The sequence below is a fragment of the Rhamphochromis longiceps genome, linkage group LG3 (assembly GCF_057381845.1).
Source record: "Rhamphochromis longiceps isolate RC_006_pf linkage group LG3, R_longiceps_female_GT1.1, whole genome shotgun sequence".
NCBI lineage: Eukaryota > Metazoa > Chordata > Actinopteri > Cichliformes > Cichlidae > Rhamphochromis > Rhamphochromis longiceps.
In genome coordinates, this window is record NC_140559.1 from 11,565,347 (window position 1) to 11,583,450 (window position 18,104).

General features: G+C 45.4%; 1 protein-coding gene across 1 annotated transcript in view; it reads right to left on the reverse strand.

Annotated features, from left to right (window-relative positions):
• Positions 1-17,179, reverse strand: part of LOC146672912 (alpha-2-macroglobulin-like) — a 41,521-nt gene extending 24,342 nt beyond the window's left edge. Inside the window, exons 1-12 of the mRNA XM_085401365.1 lie at positions 17,026-17,179; positions 16,766-16,946; positions 16,517-16,670; positions 8,613-8,665; positions 8,489-8,509; positions 4,736-4,901; positions 4,577-4,661; positions 4,330-4,480; positions 2,572-2,689; positions 2,369-2,478; positions 2,105-2,272; positions 1,643-1,870 (exon numbers count right to left, since the gene is read on the reverse strand). Coding sequence (XP_085257491.1) covers positions 1,643-1,870; positions 2,105-2,272; positions 2,369-2,478; positions 2,572-2,689; positions 4,330-4,480; positions 4,577-4,661; positions 4,736-4,901; positions 8,489-8,509; positions 8,613-8,665; positions 16,517-16,670; positions 16,766-16,946; positions 17,026-17,105 — 1,515 coding nt within the window. The 5' untranslated portion in view covers positions 17,106-17,179. The remainder of the gene's footprint in view (positions 1-1,642; positions 1,871-2,104; positions 2,273-2,368; positions 2,479-2,571; positions 2,690-4,329; positions 4,481-4,576; positions 4,662-4,735; positions 4,902-8,488; positions 8,510-8,612; positions 8,666-16,516; positions 16,671-16,765; positions 16,947-17,025) is intronic.
• Positions 17,180-18,104: the final 925 nt, after the last annotated feature.

The window sequence follows — 18,104 nt, forward strand, 5'->3', positions numbered from 1 at the left end:
TATTTTCACATCTATATGTCCACTGAGCTGTGAGCCAGGGGGCGGTAATGCGCCTTAACATTGGTTGCCAACCAAGCAGAAGAAGAAGCTGTGAGCCAGGAGGGAGGGGGTGAGTGAATGAGTGATTCATTTATGCTACGATTCAGCCAAGAAACACAAGGAATGGACATTAGACCAGTGGAAATCTGTGCTTTGGTCTCATGAGTCCAAATTTGAGATCTTTGGTTCCACCTGACGTGTCTTTGTGCGACAGAGAAAAGGTGAATGGATGGTCTCTGCATGCATGGTTCCCACTGTGAAGCATGGAGGAGGAGGTGTGATAGTGTGTGTGTGTGTGTGTGTGTGTGTGTGGGGGGGGGGGGGGCTTTGCTGGTGACACTGTTGGGGATTTATTCAAAACTGAAGGCACACTGAACCAGCATGGCTACCACAGCATCCTGCAGCCACATGCCATTGCATCATCTATTTTCCAACAGCACAACGACCCCAAACACACCTCCAGGCTGTGTGAGTGCTGTTTGACCAAGAAGGAGAGTGATGGCCTAGCCTCCACAGTCACCTGACTTAAACTCAAAGGAGATGGTTTGGGATGAGATGGACCACAAAATAGGCCAACAAGTGCTCAGCATTGTTCACCAAATGATTAAATATGTATTCATTCATTTTGATGTTTTGATGCCTTCAGTGAGAATCAATTGAAATAATTCAATTCAATTTATTTATACAGTACAAAATCAATAAAACTGTCACATCAAGGTGCTTTCTATTGTAAGGTAGACCCTACAATAAGATTAATAACAGGTATGATTAAATGCAGAGAGGTCTGTTAACACATAGTGAGTGAGAAAGGTGACTGGAAAGGAAACACTCAATGCATCATGGGAATCCCCCGGCAGCCTACATCTATTGCAGCATAACTAAGGGAGGATTCAGGGTCACCTGGTCCAGCCCTAACTATATGACAGGACATTGGCCAATCAGATGAAAGGAAGAAAAATAGGGTCAAAATTTGTACTTGTAACTTGAAACTTGAGTGCAGAGTTTCTCACGTACACAAATTCTTTTTTATGCACACATAAATTCTTTTTACACATACAAATCCTGAGAATCCTAAGATGCACAAAACAAAGGATTAGAAAAATAAAACAGAAAATAACTAAACGTGGAGTCACTAAAAGACGAGACTTGAAAAGTGCAGGGGAAACACAGGGAAAGCATGATTAACTGAGAACAGAAATGACTAAATCTACGAAGGCCAAAGAATATAAATACTTAACAGAGAGAGAAAACTAAGGATATCATGAACAAAGGACCAAACACTGAGGCTAATTACTAAGCTGACAGAAAATGATGAGGGACAAAGCACAGGGACCAGACCTGAAGTCTGTGGAACCAGCTTCCACTTTGGATTCAGGAGACAGACGCCCTCCGAGTTTTACGTTTAGGCTTTTTCCTTTTTGCTAAAGCATATAGTTTGGGCTGGATCAGTATTTATGCTGAAATAGATCGAAGCTGCTGGATTCTCATGATGGACTGAAAGTTTCTTCTTCAGTCATGATGGGCATTACAACAGTAGTTTTTTAGCAAACACACAAAAAGTCTGGTCATGTTCAACTTTGTAGTAAACCCAGAGATAACTCACCAGATAAATGACATCCACAGACCCCGGAGACTCTCCCACTATAGTGTAGTTGACTGATATGTCTTCTTCTGCATCACAGGGAAGTGATTTATCCTTCTTCTGTACCTCTAGAGAGCTGATTGTTTTAATATCGGGAGAAGACGGCTGGGACATGGATAATGTGTGAAATCCCCTGTCATAGTATGCAGTTCTATATCCCGGGTAGCCCACTGTTGGTGTCAGGCTTGCCTAGTTGGGGATAGGAAACAAAAATTTAAAAACTTGATCTACAAATAACATTGGACAACGAGACTTTATAAGCAGGGCAAAGGTGGAGGAAGATGAGTCATAAACTGTTTCAGGATTGCAGCTTCCTACTGTGGGAGGTATTTGGACATTTGCAGCCTATCACAAACCAATTGTGGCTTCAGGCTGCTGTCATGGCTGCATTAAATTACACATTGTTTCCGTGTGTCAGCTCACATGGAGTTGGATATCCTGGTCAAAGTTATCAGTGCTGAAAGAAAATGAGGCCACACCGTTGCTGTCAGTTGTCAGATTTTGTAGTGAGCGTGTTTGCCACATTTGTCCCGTGAACAGGTAGACCGGTGCGTCACAAACTGGTGTATTATTGTGGTACACTGCTCTGACCTGTTGAAGAACACAATGCTCTATCAATGGAAAATACAAACAATTTAAATGTGCTTTGTACGACAAACTGAGCTGAAAACAACATGTTAGGCTTACTTTTCCTTCCACATTAGATCCCCGTTCCCAAACCTTGGGCACGTTAATGAAAGACACTTTTCCAAGGACGTAAGAAATCGTGACTCTCTTCTCTTGAGGGAGTGAAACACCTGAATGTAAAAACTTTCATGTTACAGTCCTGTGAATGCCTTTTTGGTTAAACATACATTGATGTGTCATTTTAAAGGAATAACACAACTTGCCTGTTCCCTCTTCTTCCACTTTGGCCCTGATATCCAGAACATCTTGAAGCACCTTTTGGTCCATTTTAGTAAAAATTGACATGTTGAAGGAAAAAGTTGCACAGCCAGTCTTGTCTGCCTGGAAAGAGCAATAAAGAAAGAAAATCACTGATACAAGAATAAACCAAAATTAGAATCAAATCTCATTCACAATCGAATCTATAAAATATATTAAATGTTCAAACTAGAGAGGAGTCATGGAAGACTTGAGCTCATTTAGAATTTGATGAAAGCAATATGGTTTAAAAATGCAGGGTGGGGGGACAAAAGTCTGGAGGGGTCAGTTGTACTAAACATAAACAGCTGAAGGAACATTTTGCAACTGATTATGTTACCTGGCAACAGATCATTCAGATAAACGTGTATAAAAAGATCATCATAGAGAGACAGAGTTTCTCACAAATACAGACGGGCGGAGGTTTACAAATCTGCAACAGACTGTGTCTACAAATTGTAGAACAATGACAGAATAATTTCATTAATGTAAAATTATCAAGACGGGGAATATCTCATCATCTGCAGCGCACAATGTCATCAAAACATGCAAAGGATAAGGCTGAAATCCACTATCAGATGCAGTCTCCAGGTCCTTGGGCAGCAATGCATGAAAAACTGTCATCATTCTGCCACTCAGATCACTGCATGGCCTCAGGAGCACTTCCACAAATCAATATCTGCGCACAAAGTTCAAAAGTCAAATGTGAATGCGAACTGGAAACGCTGCATTCTTTTCTGGGCAAAAGCTCATTTAAAATGACAAACACTGCTCTGTGCTCAGATGAATCGAAATCTGAAATTCTTTTTGGAAAAAACAGACGCTGTATCCTCCACAACATCCCAAACATCCTGTCGAGCTGGGCCTGTATAGCAGTATGATGGTATCACCTCACAAAACCACTGTATCGTTTAAATTTCCCAGCAGCATCTCATTTACATCCTCAAAATCTCAGTACTACCATATATATGTTATACAGTACTGTGAAAAAAATCTTCACCCAACCACCCTTTTTTTTGTTTGTTGGCTTCCAAAGAGCCAAACTTTGTTAATTTCTTCCTGCTTGAGCAGTTTTTGTTTAGACTTTGGCTGCTTTTACATTCATTTCCAGTTCAGTCCCCATACCTGATCATTTCTAGAGAAAGCTTTTTTTCTTTCATTCCTTTATTTGCATCAGGTACTTTATGTTGACCTATGAACCATCCAAGCACAACAAGGACACCTGCCTCAAGGGATTATTGTTTCTACACATAACAGACAACTTAGCAGACAACCAGTTTGAACTTGTATCACATTGTTGAGCAGCCTGTTGCAAAAGCACATCCTTTATTCCCATGTCCTTCTTTGAATCTAACAATGGGGTTTGAACTCATGGAAGCTTGCCTGAGAGACTTCAGGCTGTATTTCTATTTGTGTTTGCATGTTTCAGTAAACCCTGTAGCTATTCATTCTGCTTGTGTCAGTGTAACAGTCTGAAATTGTATTCTCTTGTGTGTCAGACATAATGAAACACACCACTTGCCTTAGCTCACGGCTCAATGAAGGCACATAACCCAGTATGTGACATATGAGACAATGAAACTGTAGTGAAAAAAAGTAAAGAGGACACACGGCGCCAGCTTAACTGAGTACAGCAGGCAACCCGTGTGCCGTAATGCTAATGCAGTGGCCTGAATGTACCCAAAGTATCAGGGAATAAAAGAGAAATGAAGCCATAACTGTACCTGCTTTGTCTCTGTGTGGCAGGAGCCACCCATCTGCAATAGGGCCAAAAGATCGTAATCGTGCGACGATATACCAAAACCTCTATACAAATTAATAGGTCTGCATACATTGACTGTAACACGTCCTGGTACAGGCTGTCCATACGTGTACCTGTTTTAAGAAAAATAAGTAAACATTATGAGTCATTTGCTCTCCAAACTCCAGATTTTACAACACATAATTTGTCCTGAAAGAACTTTTCCTTACTTTGCACACACTTTAGCTTCAATGTCTTCCTGCCCAATACTCACTTCTTCAGATATATTTACTGTCACATCAAATTTGGGTAAAACTGGGGGAAATATGAATGTCAGCATTTGCACTCCATTACAACAAAGAATTTAAGAATAAATAAGACTGACTTACCATATTTCTCCACTTTGAAGTTGTGAGATATTTTCCTCTCACCCACTGACACAATGATCTGGTACGGTCCCTCAGGGGCCTCAGCGTCCAAGGAGTAAGAAAGCTGCAGTATTCTGCTATTGGATGTTTCATTTAGCCACTGTCCAATCCTGTTACTGTGAGGATCCTGTTAAATCAAGTGACAGTGACAGCTACTACACATAGTAGTAGCTCAGTGTTCCAACATTCGAAAGAAAGGACTGCTCTCACAGCTAGAGATTGACGAGGTATAGCTTGAAACCTGGATCCCCGTAGCCAGTTACCAAGATTACGTGAAGTACACTCAGAAGGTCTGCTGGATGATGTTAATGCAGCATTACGGACAATACCTACAACCACGATTACCAACACTAACAAGCTGATCTACAATACGGCAGCAGTGATCAGTGAGATGCTTGGCTACAAGTTGAACAGCCACAAGGGGCAGTACCCTCCATGGAGAAGGAGGCTAGAGGGCAAGATCAAAGTAGCACGGAGGGAGGTTAGCCAACTAACGGAGTTGCAGAAAGGTGCGACAAAGAAGGTGCATAAGAAATACAGCAAACTGTCCATACCTGAGGCCTTGGAAACTGCCAAGCAAAGACTCACAGCCTTGGCCACCCGCTTGAGGAGGTACACTAGAGAGATAGAAGGCAGGAGAATAAACCACCTGTTCTCCACAGAACCAGCAAAGGTGTACTCTCAGTGGCAAGGGAACAATAAGAGAACAGCACCACCAAGGCTGGAGACGGAGCAATACTGGAAGAGCATATGGGAGAAGGACGCAACCCATAACGGCAATGCTCAGTGGCTAGTGGATCTGAGGGCAGACCACAGCGACCTCCCTGAACAGGGTCCAGTAACCATCACAGTGGCAGATATCCAAGAAAGGGTCTCCAGTATGAAGAGTTGGACAGCACCAGGGCCCGACATGGTTCACGCCTACTGGCTGAAGAAGCTGACTGCACTCCACGAGCGTCTGGCAGCACAAATGAACCAGCTGCTAGTTAACGAGAGACACCCGGAATGGCTAACCGAAGGTCGGACGGTCCTGATCCCCAAGGACCCCAAGAAGGGACCGGTCCCATCCAACTACCGACCAATAACCTGCCTCAGTACTACATGGAAGCTCCTGTCAGGCATCATATCGGCTAAGATGAACAGGCACATGGGTCAATACATGAGTGGGACACAGAAAGGAATTGGCAAGAATACCAGAGGCGCAAAACACCAGCTACTGGTAGACAGAACAGTCAGCCGAGACTGCAAGACCAGACTGACCAACCTGTGCACTGCCTGGATTGATTACAAGAAGGCCTATGACTCAATGCCCCAAAGCTGGATACTGGAATGCCTAGAATTGTACAAGATCAATGGGACCCTAAGAGCCTTCATCAGGAACTCAATGGGGATGTGGCGTACAACACTAGAGGCCAACTCCAAGCCCATAGCACAAGTCACCATCAAGTGCGGGATCTACCAAGGAGATGCTCTCTCCCCACTGCTGTTCTGCATAGGCCTGAACCCCCTCAGTGAGATCATTAACAAGACTGGCTACGGATACCGACTACGGAACGGAGCAGTTGTCAGCCACCTCCTGTACATGGATGACATCAAGCTGTATGCCAAGAGTGAACGAGACATCGATTCACTGATCCACACTACCAGGCTATACAGCAATGACATTGGAATGTCGTTCGGACTGGAGAAGTGTAGTCGGATGGTAACAAAGAGAGGGAAGGTAGTCAGAACTGAGGGGATTGAACTACCAGAAGGCAACATTGCAGACATAGAGGACAGTTACAAGTACCTGGGGATCCCGCAGGCAAATGGGAACCATGAAGAGGCCGCTAGAAAGGCTGCAACCACCAAGTACCTGCAGAGGGTCAGGCAAGTCCTGAGGAGTCAGCTGAATGGTAAGAACAAGATCCGGGCCATCAACACGTACGCCCTGCCCGTGATCAGGTACCCTGCTGGGGTAATAGGCTGGCCAAAGGAGGAGATAGAAGCCACTGACATAAAGACAAGAAAGCTCCTTACCATGCATGGAGGGTTTCACCCCAAGTCCAGCACCCTGAGGCTGTACGCTAAGCGGAAGGAAGGGGGCCGGGGACTGGTGAGTGTCAGCACCACAGTCCAGGATGAGACAACGAACATCCAAGAATACATTGGGAAGATGGCCCCAACTGACCGAGTCCTCAGTGAATACCTCAGGCAGCAGAAACCCAAGAAAGAGGAGGGAGACGAGGAACCATCATGGAAGGACAGGCCCCTGCACGGTATATACCACCGGCAGATAGAGGAGGTGGCTGATATCCAGAAATCCTACCAGTGGCTGGACAAAGCTGGACTGAAAGACAGCACAGAGGCACTAATCATGGCAGCACAAGAACAAGCTCTGAGTACAAGATCCATAGAGGCTGGGGTCTATCACACCAGGCAAGACCCCAGGTACAGGCTGTGTAAAGATGCCCCAGAGACAATCCAGCACATAACAGCAGGGTGCAAGATGCTAGCAGGCAAGGCATACATGGAACGCCATAACCAAGTGGCCGGCATAGTGTACAGGAACATCTGTGCCGAGTATAACCTGGAAGTCCCGTGGTCAAAATGGGAGATGCCCCCAAGGGTGGTGGAGAATGACCGAGCTAAGATCCTGTGGGACTTCCAGATACAGACGGACAAAATGGTGGTGGCTAACCAACCGGACATAGTGGTGGTAGACAAACAGAAGAAGACGGCCGTAGTGATCGATGTAGCGGTTCCGAATGACAGCAATATCAGGAAGAAGGAACACGAGAAGCTGGAGAAATACCAAGGGCTCAGAGAAGAGGTCGAGAGGATGTGGAGGGTGAAGGTAATGGTGGTCCCCGTGGTAATCGGAGCACTAGGTGCGGTGACTCCCAAGCTAGGCGAGTGGCTCCAGCAGATCCCGGGAATAACATCGGAGATCTCTGTCCAGAAGAGCGCAGTCCTGGGAACAGCTAAGATACTGCGCAGGACCCTCAAGCTCCCAGGCCTCTGGTAGAGGACCCGAGCTTGAAGGATAAACCGCCCGCAGGGGCGTGCTGGGTGTTTTTTTTATATATATATATATATCGTTTCCCTTGCCTCTAAAATGACAACAATGCCAATGAAAAGGCAGGTGTAAAAACACAATAATTCTTTTGAACATTTGTTTATTTGTTCATTTTCTATAATACCAATGAAAGGAATAATAAGCTGGTAAGGCCATTGTCAGCTATGAGTCACAGGGAGCTAGCTTTCTAACTTTACTGGCAGTGCAAAGTTGTGGTGACAGCAGGACTTGACTGGGAATCTGGCATTCTGGACATTTTCCTGTTGGCTGTAAGACCAGTACAACTCTTTGTTGTCAATATCATTATACAGGCTTAAAGACTGGCTGGAATGGCAGCTGCACCTGACCCTACGAGCGCTGGCAGCAATCTCTCTGGTGTATTTTTTTGAACACTACTTTTCACTTTTACTTAATAATATTTTAAAGTAATGCTACTCTTACTTGAATAACATTTTTGGATACTCGACCCACCTCTGTATATATGCAACCCAATTTGTCCAGTTTTGAAACTGTCAGTGACCTGGAGTAATACTGCAGAAGCAGTGTGTACATAAGCAGTGAGCAGGGAACAATCAAGTCTGACTCCATGTGTTCAGCATTGTGTTGATGCATTTACAGCAGAAGTAAAAAAACCTTTTCTGGAGATATTCTCTTACCTGAAGTTCAATGACATCATACTGAAAGAAAGAACCAAAGACAGGTGGAGTTAAGAAATTGTTGTGTAAATCACTGCATCTCAATTCTAAACAGCATCATTAATAACACTGTTCAAAAACTCACCAGCTGATTGGCCGGTCGCATCTTATTATCCATCGCAACGACTCTGAAATTCACTGTGAGAAAAATTTTAAAGAGATTGTGTCTCTGTTTCTCTCCTTATACTTTAAAACAAAGGTCCATTAGGGTTGGGGCCATGACTGCTAAAATTAACAAAATAAACACTTAATTACATTACTAATTAAAATGGAAATAATTAATTAAATATCTAAACAATTTTATTATTAATTAAATTATGTATTTTGAGTTTCAATTTTCAATTAAATATTTCATGGTTGCTGTGCTGCAGTGCATCGTGATCTGTCACTGCAGCTTATCAACAAACACAACATCTGATTTTTACCCTACACAGCAAGTCAATACAGATCTCAGATAAGGGACTGATATGAATTGGTGGTTATGTGGACAGACCGACCAAATGCTTGAAGGTTGCACTACATAAAAATAACAAAATCATATTTGGTGACACGGCAAGTATTTTAAAATATTTCTTGTGGTGTAGCTCCATCAGGTCCGAATGGCTGTGTGCATTAAGCAGGGCACACTAAATAAACAGACACCCGGCCAAAGCATTAAATTGTCTGTGTCCCTGAGTTTGATGGGTGACAGATAAAACTGATTAATGAACACAAAATAATTAATTAAATTGAAAACCAATAATTGGACAATGAAATAATTAACTATCCTTGTAAATAATCAAAATGAGAAAAAATGAATTGAATATATAAAAAGATCATTAAATATGTGCTGGAAACTGGAAATCAGAAATAAAAACCTAAATGTGTGTTGGTGTACGCTCAATTATCCAGGTAAGTAAATCTCCAAAAGTTGATTCTGTTCATCTGGACGTTTTCAGTGGAGAAATTGATCCAGGTGACTTCTTCAATCTCAGCTGACTGCAAGTTTCCCCAATCTTATAAACAGTACATTTGTATAATGACTGAAACCAGCCCACTGAAGGAACAATCTGCCGTTCACTACATGGAAGAAGTGCAAAGCAGAGCTCTGGTATCGCACCCTGGCTGGAACAAAACAAAGTCACTGGTTCAGGGTTTCCCCACTGAAAACATCCAGATGAAAAGAAACTTTTTGAGATATTTGATATTTAATTAATGTATATACATACATACATACATACATATAAACAGTATATGTATGTATGTACATACATATATATATATATATATATATATAGCAGCTGGATAGCGTAGTGGTTAAACTACACGCCTTTGGAACAGAGGATCGCAAGTTCGATTCCTGCCTGGTGCGTCTGTATCCAGTAAGGGTCCTAAGGCTAGACCCCCTATGCTAAGCAAGCCTACCGCAGACATGAGCGAGACAGATAAATATGAAGGCATGCCGGCTCGGACGTCGCCCGGATCAACAAGGTCCGCGTCAGGTGTTGAGGAACCAGGGCACCCTGACGAAAAGTGGGCTACTGGAACAAGAAGGCATCGGTGGGCAAGGGACGAAAACAGGGCGTTGTTGGAATGCTACTACGCAAGTAACCCCGGCGGAAGGGGCTACATGAATAGGATGAGGGACTGTGGCGTGGGTGTGGTCCTTGGCCAGCTGCAGAGGAGGCGTGACGCAGTGAGCTCCCGGGGCGGCGCAGGGGCGGGGTGAACAGGTGTGCTGGGATCTGACAGTGATTGTGTCTCTTTATGTGTTGGCAGTGACAGACGGAGAAGGAACGTGACAGCAGAGAAAGAGAGCGCGGAGTACATGTGTCCACTACAACCCGAGCTTAATAAAAAGTTCTGCACTGTCAAAAGTCGCTCCGGCTGGTATTTCTTGGGTCCACCGTTACAGGGACCTATGGATTCTTCGATACCCAACATCCACAATGACGGCGAAACAACTAGTAGCTCAGTGTTCCAACATTCGAAAGAAGGGACTGCTCTCACAGCTAGAGATTGACGAGGTACAACACAAATGCTACGGCAAGGAGGAGTCAGGACGCCAGGTCAGGGGGGAGATATCATCACCCCCACCCGAGATTGGGTACATAGCCCCAAGTGCGATAGGAGAAGGATCATTGAGTGCGAGAGGAACTGACCTGAAAAATAGGATCATGGCCAAGCTTGAAACCTGGATCCCCCGTAGCCGGTTACCAAGATTACGTGAAGTACCCTCAGAAGGTCTGCTAGATGATGTTAATGCAGCACTACGGGCAATACCTACAACCACGATTACCGACACTAACAAGCTGATCTACAATACGGCAGCAGTGATCAGTGAGATGCTTGGCTACATGTTGAACAGCCACAAGGGGCAGTACCCTCCATGGAGAAGGAGGCTAGAGGGCAAGATCAAAGTAGCACGGAGGGAGGTTAGCCAACTAACAGAGTTGCAGAAAGGTGCGACAAATAAGGTGCCTAAGAAATACAGCAAGCTGTCCATACCTGAGGCCTTGGAAACTGCCAAGCAAAGACTCACAGCCTTGGCCAGCCGCTTGAGGAGGTACACCAGAGAGATAGAAGGCAGGAGAATAAACCAGCTGTTCTCCACAGAACCAGCAAAGGTGTACTCTCAGTGGCAAGGGAACAATAAGAGAACAGCACCACCAAGGCTGGAGACGGAGCAATACTGGAAGAGCATATGGGAGAAGGATGCAACCCATAACGGCAATGCTCAGTGGCTAGTGGATCTGAGGGCAGACCACAGCGACCTCCCTGAACAGGGTCCAGTAACCATCACAGTGGCAGATATCCAAGAAAGGGTCTCCAGTATGAAGAGTTGGACAGCACCAGGGCCCGACATGGTTCACGCCTACTGGCTGAAGAAGCTGACTGCACTCCACGAGCGTCTGGCAGCACAAATGAACCAGCTGCTAGTTAACGAGAGACACCCGGAATGGCTAACCGAAGGTCGGACGGTCCTGATCCCCAAGGACCCCAAGAAGGGACCGGTCCCCTCCAACTACCGACCAATAACCTGCCTCAGTACTACATGGAAGCTCCTGTCAGGCATCATATCGGCTAAGATGAACAGGCACATGGGTCAATACATGAGCGGGACACAGAAAGGAATTGGCAAGAATACCAGAGGTGCAAAACACCAGCTACTGGTAGACAGAACAATCAGCCGAGACTGCAAGACCAGACTGACCAACCTGTGCACTGCCTGGATTGATTACAAGAAGGCCTATGACTCAATGCCCCACAGCTGGATACTGGAATGCCTAGAATTGTACAAGATCAATGGGACCCTAAGAGCCTTCATCAGGAACTCAATGGGGATGTGGCGTACAACACTAGAGGCCAACTCCAAGCCCATAGCACAAGTCACCATCAAGTGCGGGATCTACCAAGGAGATGCTCTGTCCCCACTGCTGTTCTGCATAGGCCTGAACCCCCTCAGTGAGATCATTAACAAGACTGGCTACGGATACCGACTATGGAACGGAGCAGTTGTCAGCCACCTCCTGTACATGGATGACATCAAGCTGTATGCCAAGAGTGAACGAGACATCGATTCACTGATCCACACTACCAGGCTATACAGCAATGACATTGGAATGTCGTTCGGACTGGAGAAGTGTAGTCGGATGGTAACAAAGAGAGGGAAGGTAGTCAGAACTGAGGGGATTGAACTACCAGAAGGCAACATTGCAGACATAGAGGACAGTTACAAGTACCTGGGGATCCCGCAGGCAAATGGGAACCATGAAGAGGCCGCTAGAAAGGCTGCAACCACCAAGTACCTGCAGAGGGTCAGGCAAGTCCTGAGGAGTCAGCTGAATGGTAAGAACAAGATCCGGGCCATCAACACATACGCCCTGCCCGTGATCAGGTACCCTGCTGGGGTAATAGGCTGGCCAAAGGAGGAGATAGAAGCCACTGACATAAAGACAAGAAAGCTCCTGACCATGCATGGAGGGTTTCACCCCAAGTCCAGCACCCTGAGGCTGTACGCTAAGCGGAAGGAAGGGGGCCGGGGACTGGTGAGTGTCAGCACCACAGTCCAGGATGAGACAAGGAACATCCAAGAATACATTGGGAAGATGGCCCCAACTGACCGAGTGCTCAGTGAATACCTCAGGCAGCAGAAACCCAAGAAAGAGGAGGGAGACGAGGAACCATCATGGAAGGACAGGCCCCTGCACGGGATGTACCACCGGCAGATAGAGGAGGTGGCTGATATCCAGAAATCCTACCAGTGGCTGGACAAAGCTGGACTGAAAGACAGCACAGAGGCACTAATCATGGCAGCACAAGAACAAGCTCTGAGTACAAGATCCATAGAGGCTGGGGTCTATCACACCAGGCAAGACCCCAGGTGCAGGCTGTGTAAAGATGCCCCAGAGACAATCCAGCACATAACAGCAGGGTGCAAGATGCTAGCAGGCAAGGCATACATGGAACGCCATAACCAAGTGGCCGGCATAGTGTACAGGAACATCTGTGCCGAGTATAACCTAGAAGTCCCGAGGTCAAAATGGGAGATGCCCCCAAGGGTGGTGGAGAATGACCGAGCTAAGATCCTGTGGGACTTCCAGATACAGACGGACAAAATGGTGGTGGCTAACCAACCGGACATAGTGGTGGTAGACAAACAGAAGAAGACGGCCGTAGTGATCGATGTAGCGGTTCCGAATGACAGCAATATCAGGAAGAAGGAACACGAGAAGCTGGAGAAATACCAAGGGCTCAGAGAAGAGCTCGAGAGGATGTGGAGGGTGAAGGTAACGGTGGTCCCCGTGGTAATCGGAGCACTAGGTGCGGTGACTCCCAAGCTAGGCGAGTGGCTCCAGCAGATCCCGGGAATAACATCGGAGATCTCTGTCCAGAAGAGCGCAGTCCTGGGAACAGCTAAGATACTGCGCAGGACCCTCAAGCTCCCAGGCCTCTGGTAGAGGACCCGAGCTTGAAAGGATAAACCGCCCGCAGGGGCGTGCTGGGTGTTTTATATATATATATGTGTATATATATGTGTATATATATATATTTTTTTTTTTTTAGATTACACGATTTTTTTTTAGATTACACGCCTTTGGAGCAGAGGATCGCAAGTTCGATTCCTGCCTGGGGCGTCTGTATCCAGTAAGGGTCCTAAGGCTAGACCCCCTATCCTAAGCGAGCCTACCGCAGACATGAGCGAGACAGATAAATATGAAGGCATGCCGGCTCGGACGTCGCCTGGATCAACAAGGTCCGCGTCAGGTGTTGAGGAACCAGGGCACCCTGATGACAAGTGGGCTACTGGAACAAGAAGGCATCGGTGGGCAAGAGACGAAAACAGGGCGTTGTTGGAATGCTACTACGCAAGTAACCTTGGTGGAAGGGGCTACACGAATAGAATGAGGTACCTATGGATTCTTCGATACCCAACATCCACAATGACGGCGAAACAACTAGTAGCTCAGTGTTCCAACATTCGAAAGAAGGGACTGCTCTCACAGCTAGAGATTGACGAGGTACAACACAAATGCTACGGCAAGGAGGAGTCAGGACACCAGGTCACCCCCACCCGAGATTGGGTACATAGCCCCAAGTGCGATAGGAGAAGGATCGTTGAGTGCGAGAGGAACTGACCTAAAAAATAGGATCATGGCCAAGCTTGAAACCTTGGTTACCAAGATTACGTGAAGTACCTCCAGAAGGTCTGCTAGATGATGTTAATGCAGCACTACGGACGATACCTACAACCATGATTACCAACACTAACAAGCTGATCTACAATACGATCAGTAAGATGCTTGGCTACAAGTTGAACAGCCACAAGGGGCAGTACCCTCCATGGAGAAGGAGGCTAGAGGGCAAGATCAAAGTAGCACGGAGGGAGGTTAGCCAACTAACGGAGTTGCAGAAAGGTGCGACAAAGAAGGTGCATAAGAAATACAGCAAGCTGTCCATACCTGAGGCCTTGGAAACTGCCAAGCAAAGACTCACAGCCTTGGCCAGCCACTTGAGGAGGTACACCAGAGAGATAGAAGGCAGGAGAATAAACCAGCTGTTCTCCACAGAACCAGCAAAGGTGTACTCTCAGTGGCAAGGGAACAATAAGAGAACAGCACCACCAAGGCTGGAGACGGAGCAATACTGGAAGAGCATATGGGAGAAGGACGCAACCCATAACGGCAATGCTCAGTGGCTAGTGGATCTGAAGGCAGACCATAGCGACCTCCCTGAACAGGGTCCAGTAACCATCACAGTGGCAGATATCCAAGAAAGGGTCTCCAGTATGAAGAGTTGGACAGCACCAGGGCCCGACATGGTTCACGCCTACTGGCTGAAGAAGCTGATTGCACTCCACGAGCGTCTGGCAGCACAAATGAACCAGCTGCTAGTTAACGAGAGACACCCGGAATGGCTAACCGAAGGTCGAACGGTCTTGATCCCCAAGGACCCCAAGAAGGGACCGGTCCCATCCAACTACCGACCAATAACCTGCCTCAGTACTACATGGAAGCTCCTATCAGGCATCATATCGGCTAAGATGAACAGGCACATGGGTCAATACATGAGTGGGGCACAGAAAGGGATTGGCAAGAATACCAGAGGCGCAAAACACCAGCTACTGGTAGACAGAACAGTCAGCCGAGACTGCAAGACCAGACTGACCAACCTGTGCACTGCCTGGATTGATTACAAGAAGGCCTATGACTCAATGCCCCACAGCTGGATACTGGAATGCTTAGAATTGTACAAGATCAACAGGACCCTAAGAGCCTTCATCAGGAACTCAATGGGGATATGGCGTACAACACTTGAGGCCAACTCCAAGCCCAAAGCACAAGTCACCATCAAGTGCGGGATCTACCAAGGAGATGCTCTGTCCCCACTGCTGTTCTGCATAGGCCTGAACCCCCTCAGTGAGATCATTAACAAGACTGGCTACGGATACCGACTACGGAATGGAGCAGTTGTCAGCCACCTCCTGTACATGGATGACATCAAGCTGTATGCCAAGATGTCTAAATGACTCGGGTAAAGTTTGTAGCATGCGTGCTTGTTGTTTTTGTCTGCTTCCACTTGTCTTTGCACTAGGATGATGTCGGCGTAAATGTGCAGTCATATTCGTTGTGTTCCCACTAGTGCTGTCAGCGTTAATCTGAAATGACGTTAAAGCCACAACACGGCAAATCTCTGTTAACGACCTACCGCGTTCGACTACTCCACCTAGGCTGCACTGTCGAGCGCAGATCCACTGAGCTCTCAACACAGACAGCGTCCTCAGAAGAAAAGTTGATAAAATAAATTGAAATTTTGTATTGTTCGATACATATGCGTACCGAACCGAAAGCACTGTATCGAACGGTTCAATATCGATACAGGTAGTGTTGCACCCCTAATATATATATATATATATATATATATAATTTATTTAAATTGAATTGGTATCACTAATTTATATTTTAATTAACAAGACATTTCATTTATTGTCTAATTATGTGTTTCATACATTTTGGCACCCGTGGCCCTCCACTTTGGTGCTTTAAATTCCATGTTTGAACATAATTTAATTGTGAACAATAAAACTATTAAGGATAAAACCATTAAACTTTCACATAAAATGAATTTGACTCTAATCGGGGACAGATGGTACAAACAATAAATCATGTCTGAGTGATATAATATGGACTTTGCCCTTTGGGGGGAGTCATGCACTCTGAGTATTCTGCATGTTTTATTTTGCATTACTGTGAATTTTTAAAATAGTTATATTCAAAGATGGACTCAGATTTCAAAGTGCGAACAAATATTTCGGTCGATGGACCGTATTAAATATCTTGAAAAGCATTTGCTAAATGAAGCACAACTTTCACATCAATCATTGCATGTGTGTCCAAATTTTGGACCATAAAACTTGTTACACAAATTGGAGATGGTGGAGCAGCTGGCTCATGATGTTGGAATTTGAATGAACTACATGTCTTATATAACATAACAGCACATTGTTACCTTTTTGTCCAGGGAGGTAGATGGGTTTGTCTGTTTGGATGAATGTGACGGGATCAGACGCTCGGATCATCACTTTTCTGACTTGTTTGGAGTAAAATGTGTCTCCTCGTACCTCCACCTGAAAATGTTGCACCTCCTTTTGTACCAAAGGAGCCTGAGACAGTGGGATATTTAGATAGTCATTAAAGCCTATAATGCTTACGATAACAACTAACACACACTTTGTGTGTGAAAGTGCTGGTTGCCAACCTCAAACTGAACACAGGTTTGAAAGGCCTCATTTGACGTATGCGTGAATAAGGTTGTGTTCTTCTCTCGGGACATCAAAGTGACAGTCATGACCAGAGTCCCACTGGGCTGTCGGAGAGTTGCACAGAATTTGGCCTCAGCTCCAGCTTCAATAACTGCAGGAATGGCCACCAGGTACTGGCTGCATACAGCATCACACATACAGCAGTTACTGCAGTGAACAACTCACACAGACAAAAACACGCTGAAGACAAACTCACGGTTCAGCCACCGCTTGATCCACACGTATCCAGCTCAGGAGGACACACAGAGTGCAGCTCAGGATCCAGAGACGGTCCATGACTGGTTGTGATCGTTCTCAGTGTCAGCTTCGGCTAAATATCGGCTGATCGTCCCCACCCACATAACAGCCACGTGTTTGAAATGCACTCATGTACTCTGATCTCCACAAAGTCTATCACTTACACATTTACAAAATCCCAATCCTGCTTTCAGCACTGAACACTAAACTATAGACAACAGTAAAGCTTGTTGTTCAGTGTAAAACATTACAGTAACATACAGTGCTCCGAGGTGATGTTTCTAAATCAGCTCAGAGTTTAATTCGGCTGTTACAAAATATTATTTCTATTCTGTATGTGTCCATGTTTGTCTTAACACCAGTGCTGGGATATCCCACTGTAGTGTGTAACTACTGATATTCTCTAAAATCACTGGGCGTTACAGTAAGTGTAGCCACCAACAGTGCCCTTTACCCAGCTTGGGATGTCTGACTGCCATGTTTTTGACTTTATTTCTCGGGAAAGACTAAACAAACGTTTGTGTAGTGATAACAGGCTCAAACACAACGGATGGATTCATCAGTGATGTCACAGACTGCTATATTTGCTTAAAAGACAAAAATCACAATGTTTCTGTCCAAATTAAAAATGAAACATGTTAAACAGCTTTTGTTGCACTTTAGTAAACAACACAGATCAAACTTCAGCCCACTGAAATAACTGCAGTGACAGTCACACTGCTGAGTGTGGAGGGATTTCTGGTCTGGTTTTTAAACTGTAACATTGCTGAGAATGAGTCATTATCTCTGACCCTCTGGACCCAGCAGTATTACCCCATGTTATTCTATTTGCCTTCTTTGATTTGCCTTTACGGGAAAAGGGTTTTTGTTTGTTCTGTCTCACTAAGGGGCTGTGGGTGGGGGGGGGGGGGGGGGGCATGCTTTACACACATACAGATGTGTTAATCCATAAATGTTAATACAGTTTGTTAATACTTGTTAACAAATGCAAAAAATAAAGTTTGTTTAAAAACAGTTATCAGCATTGAACCCATGAAA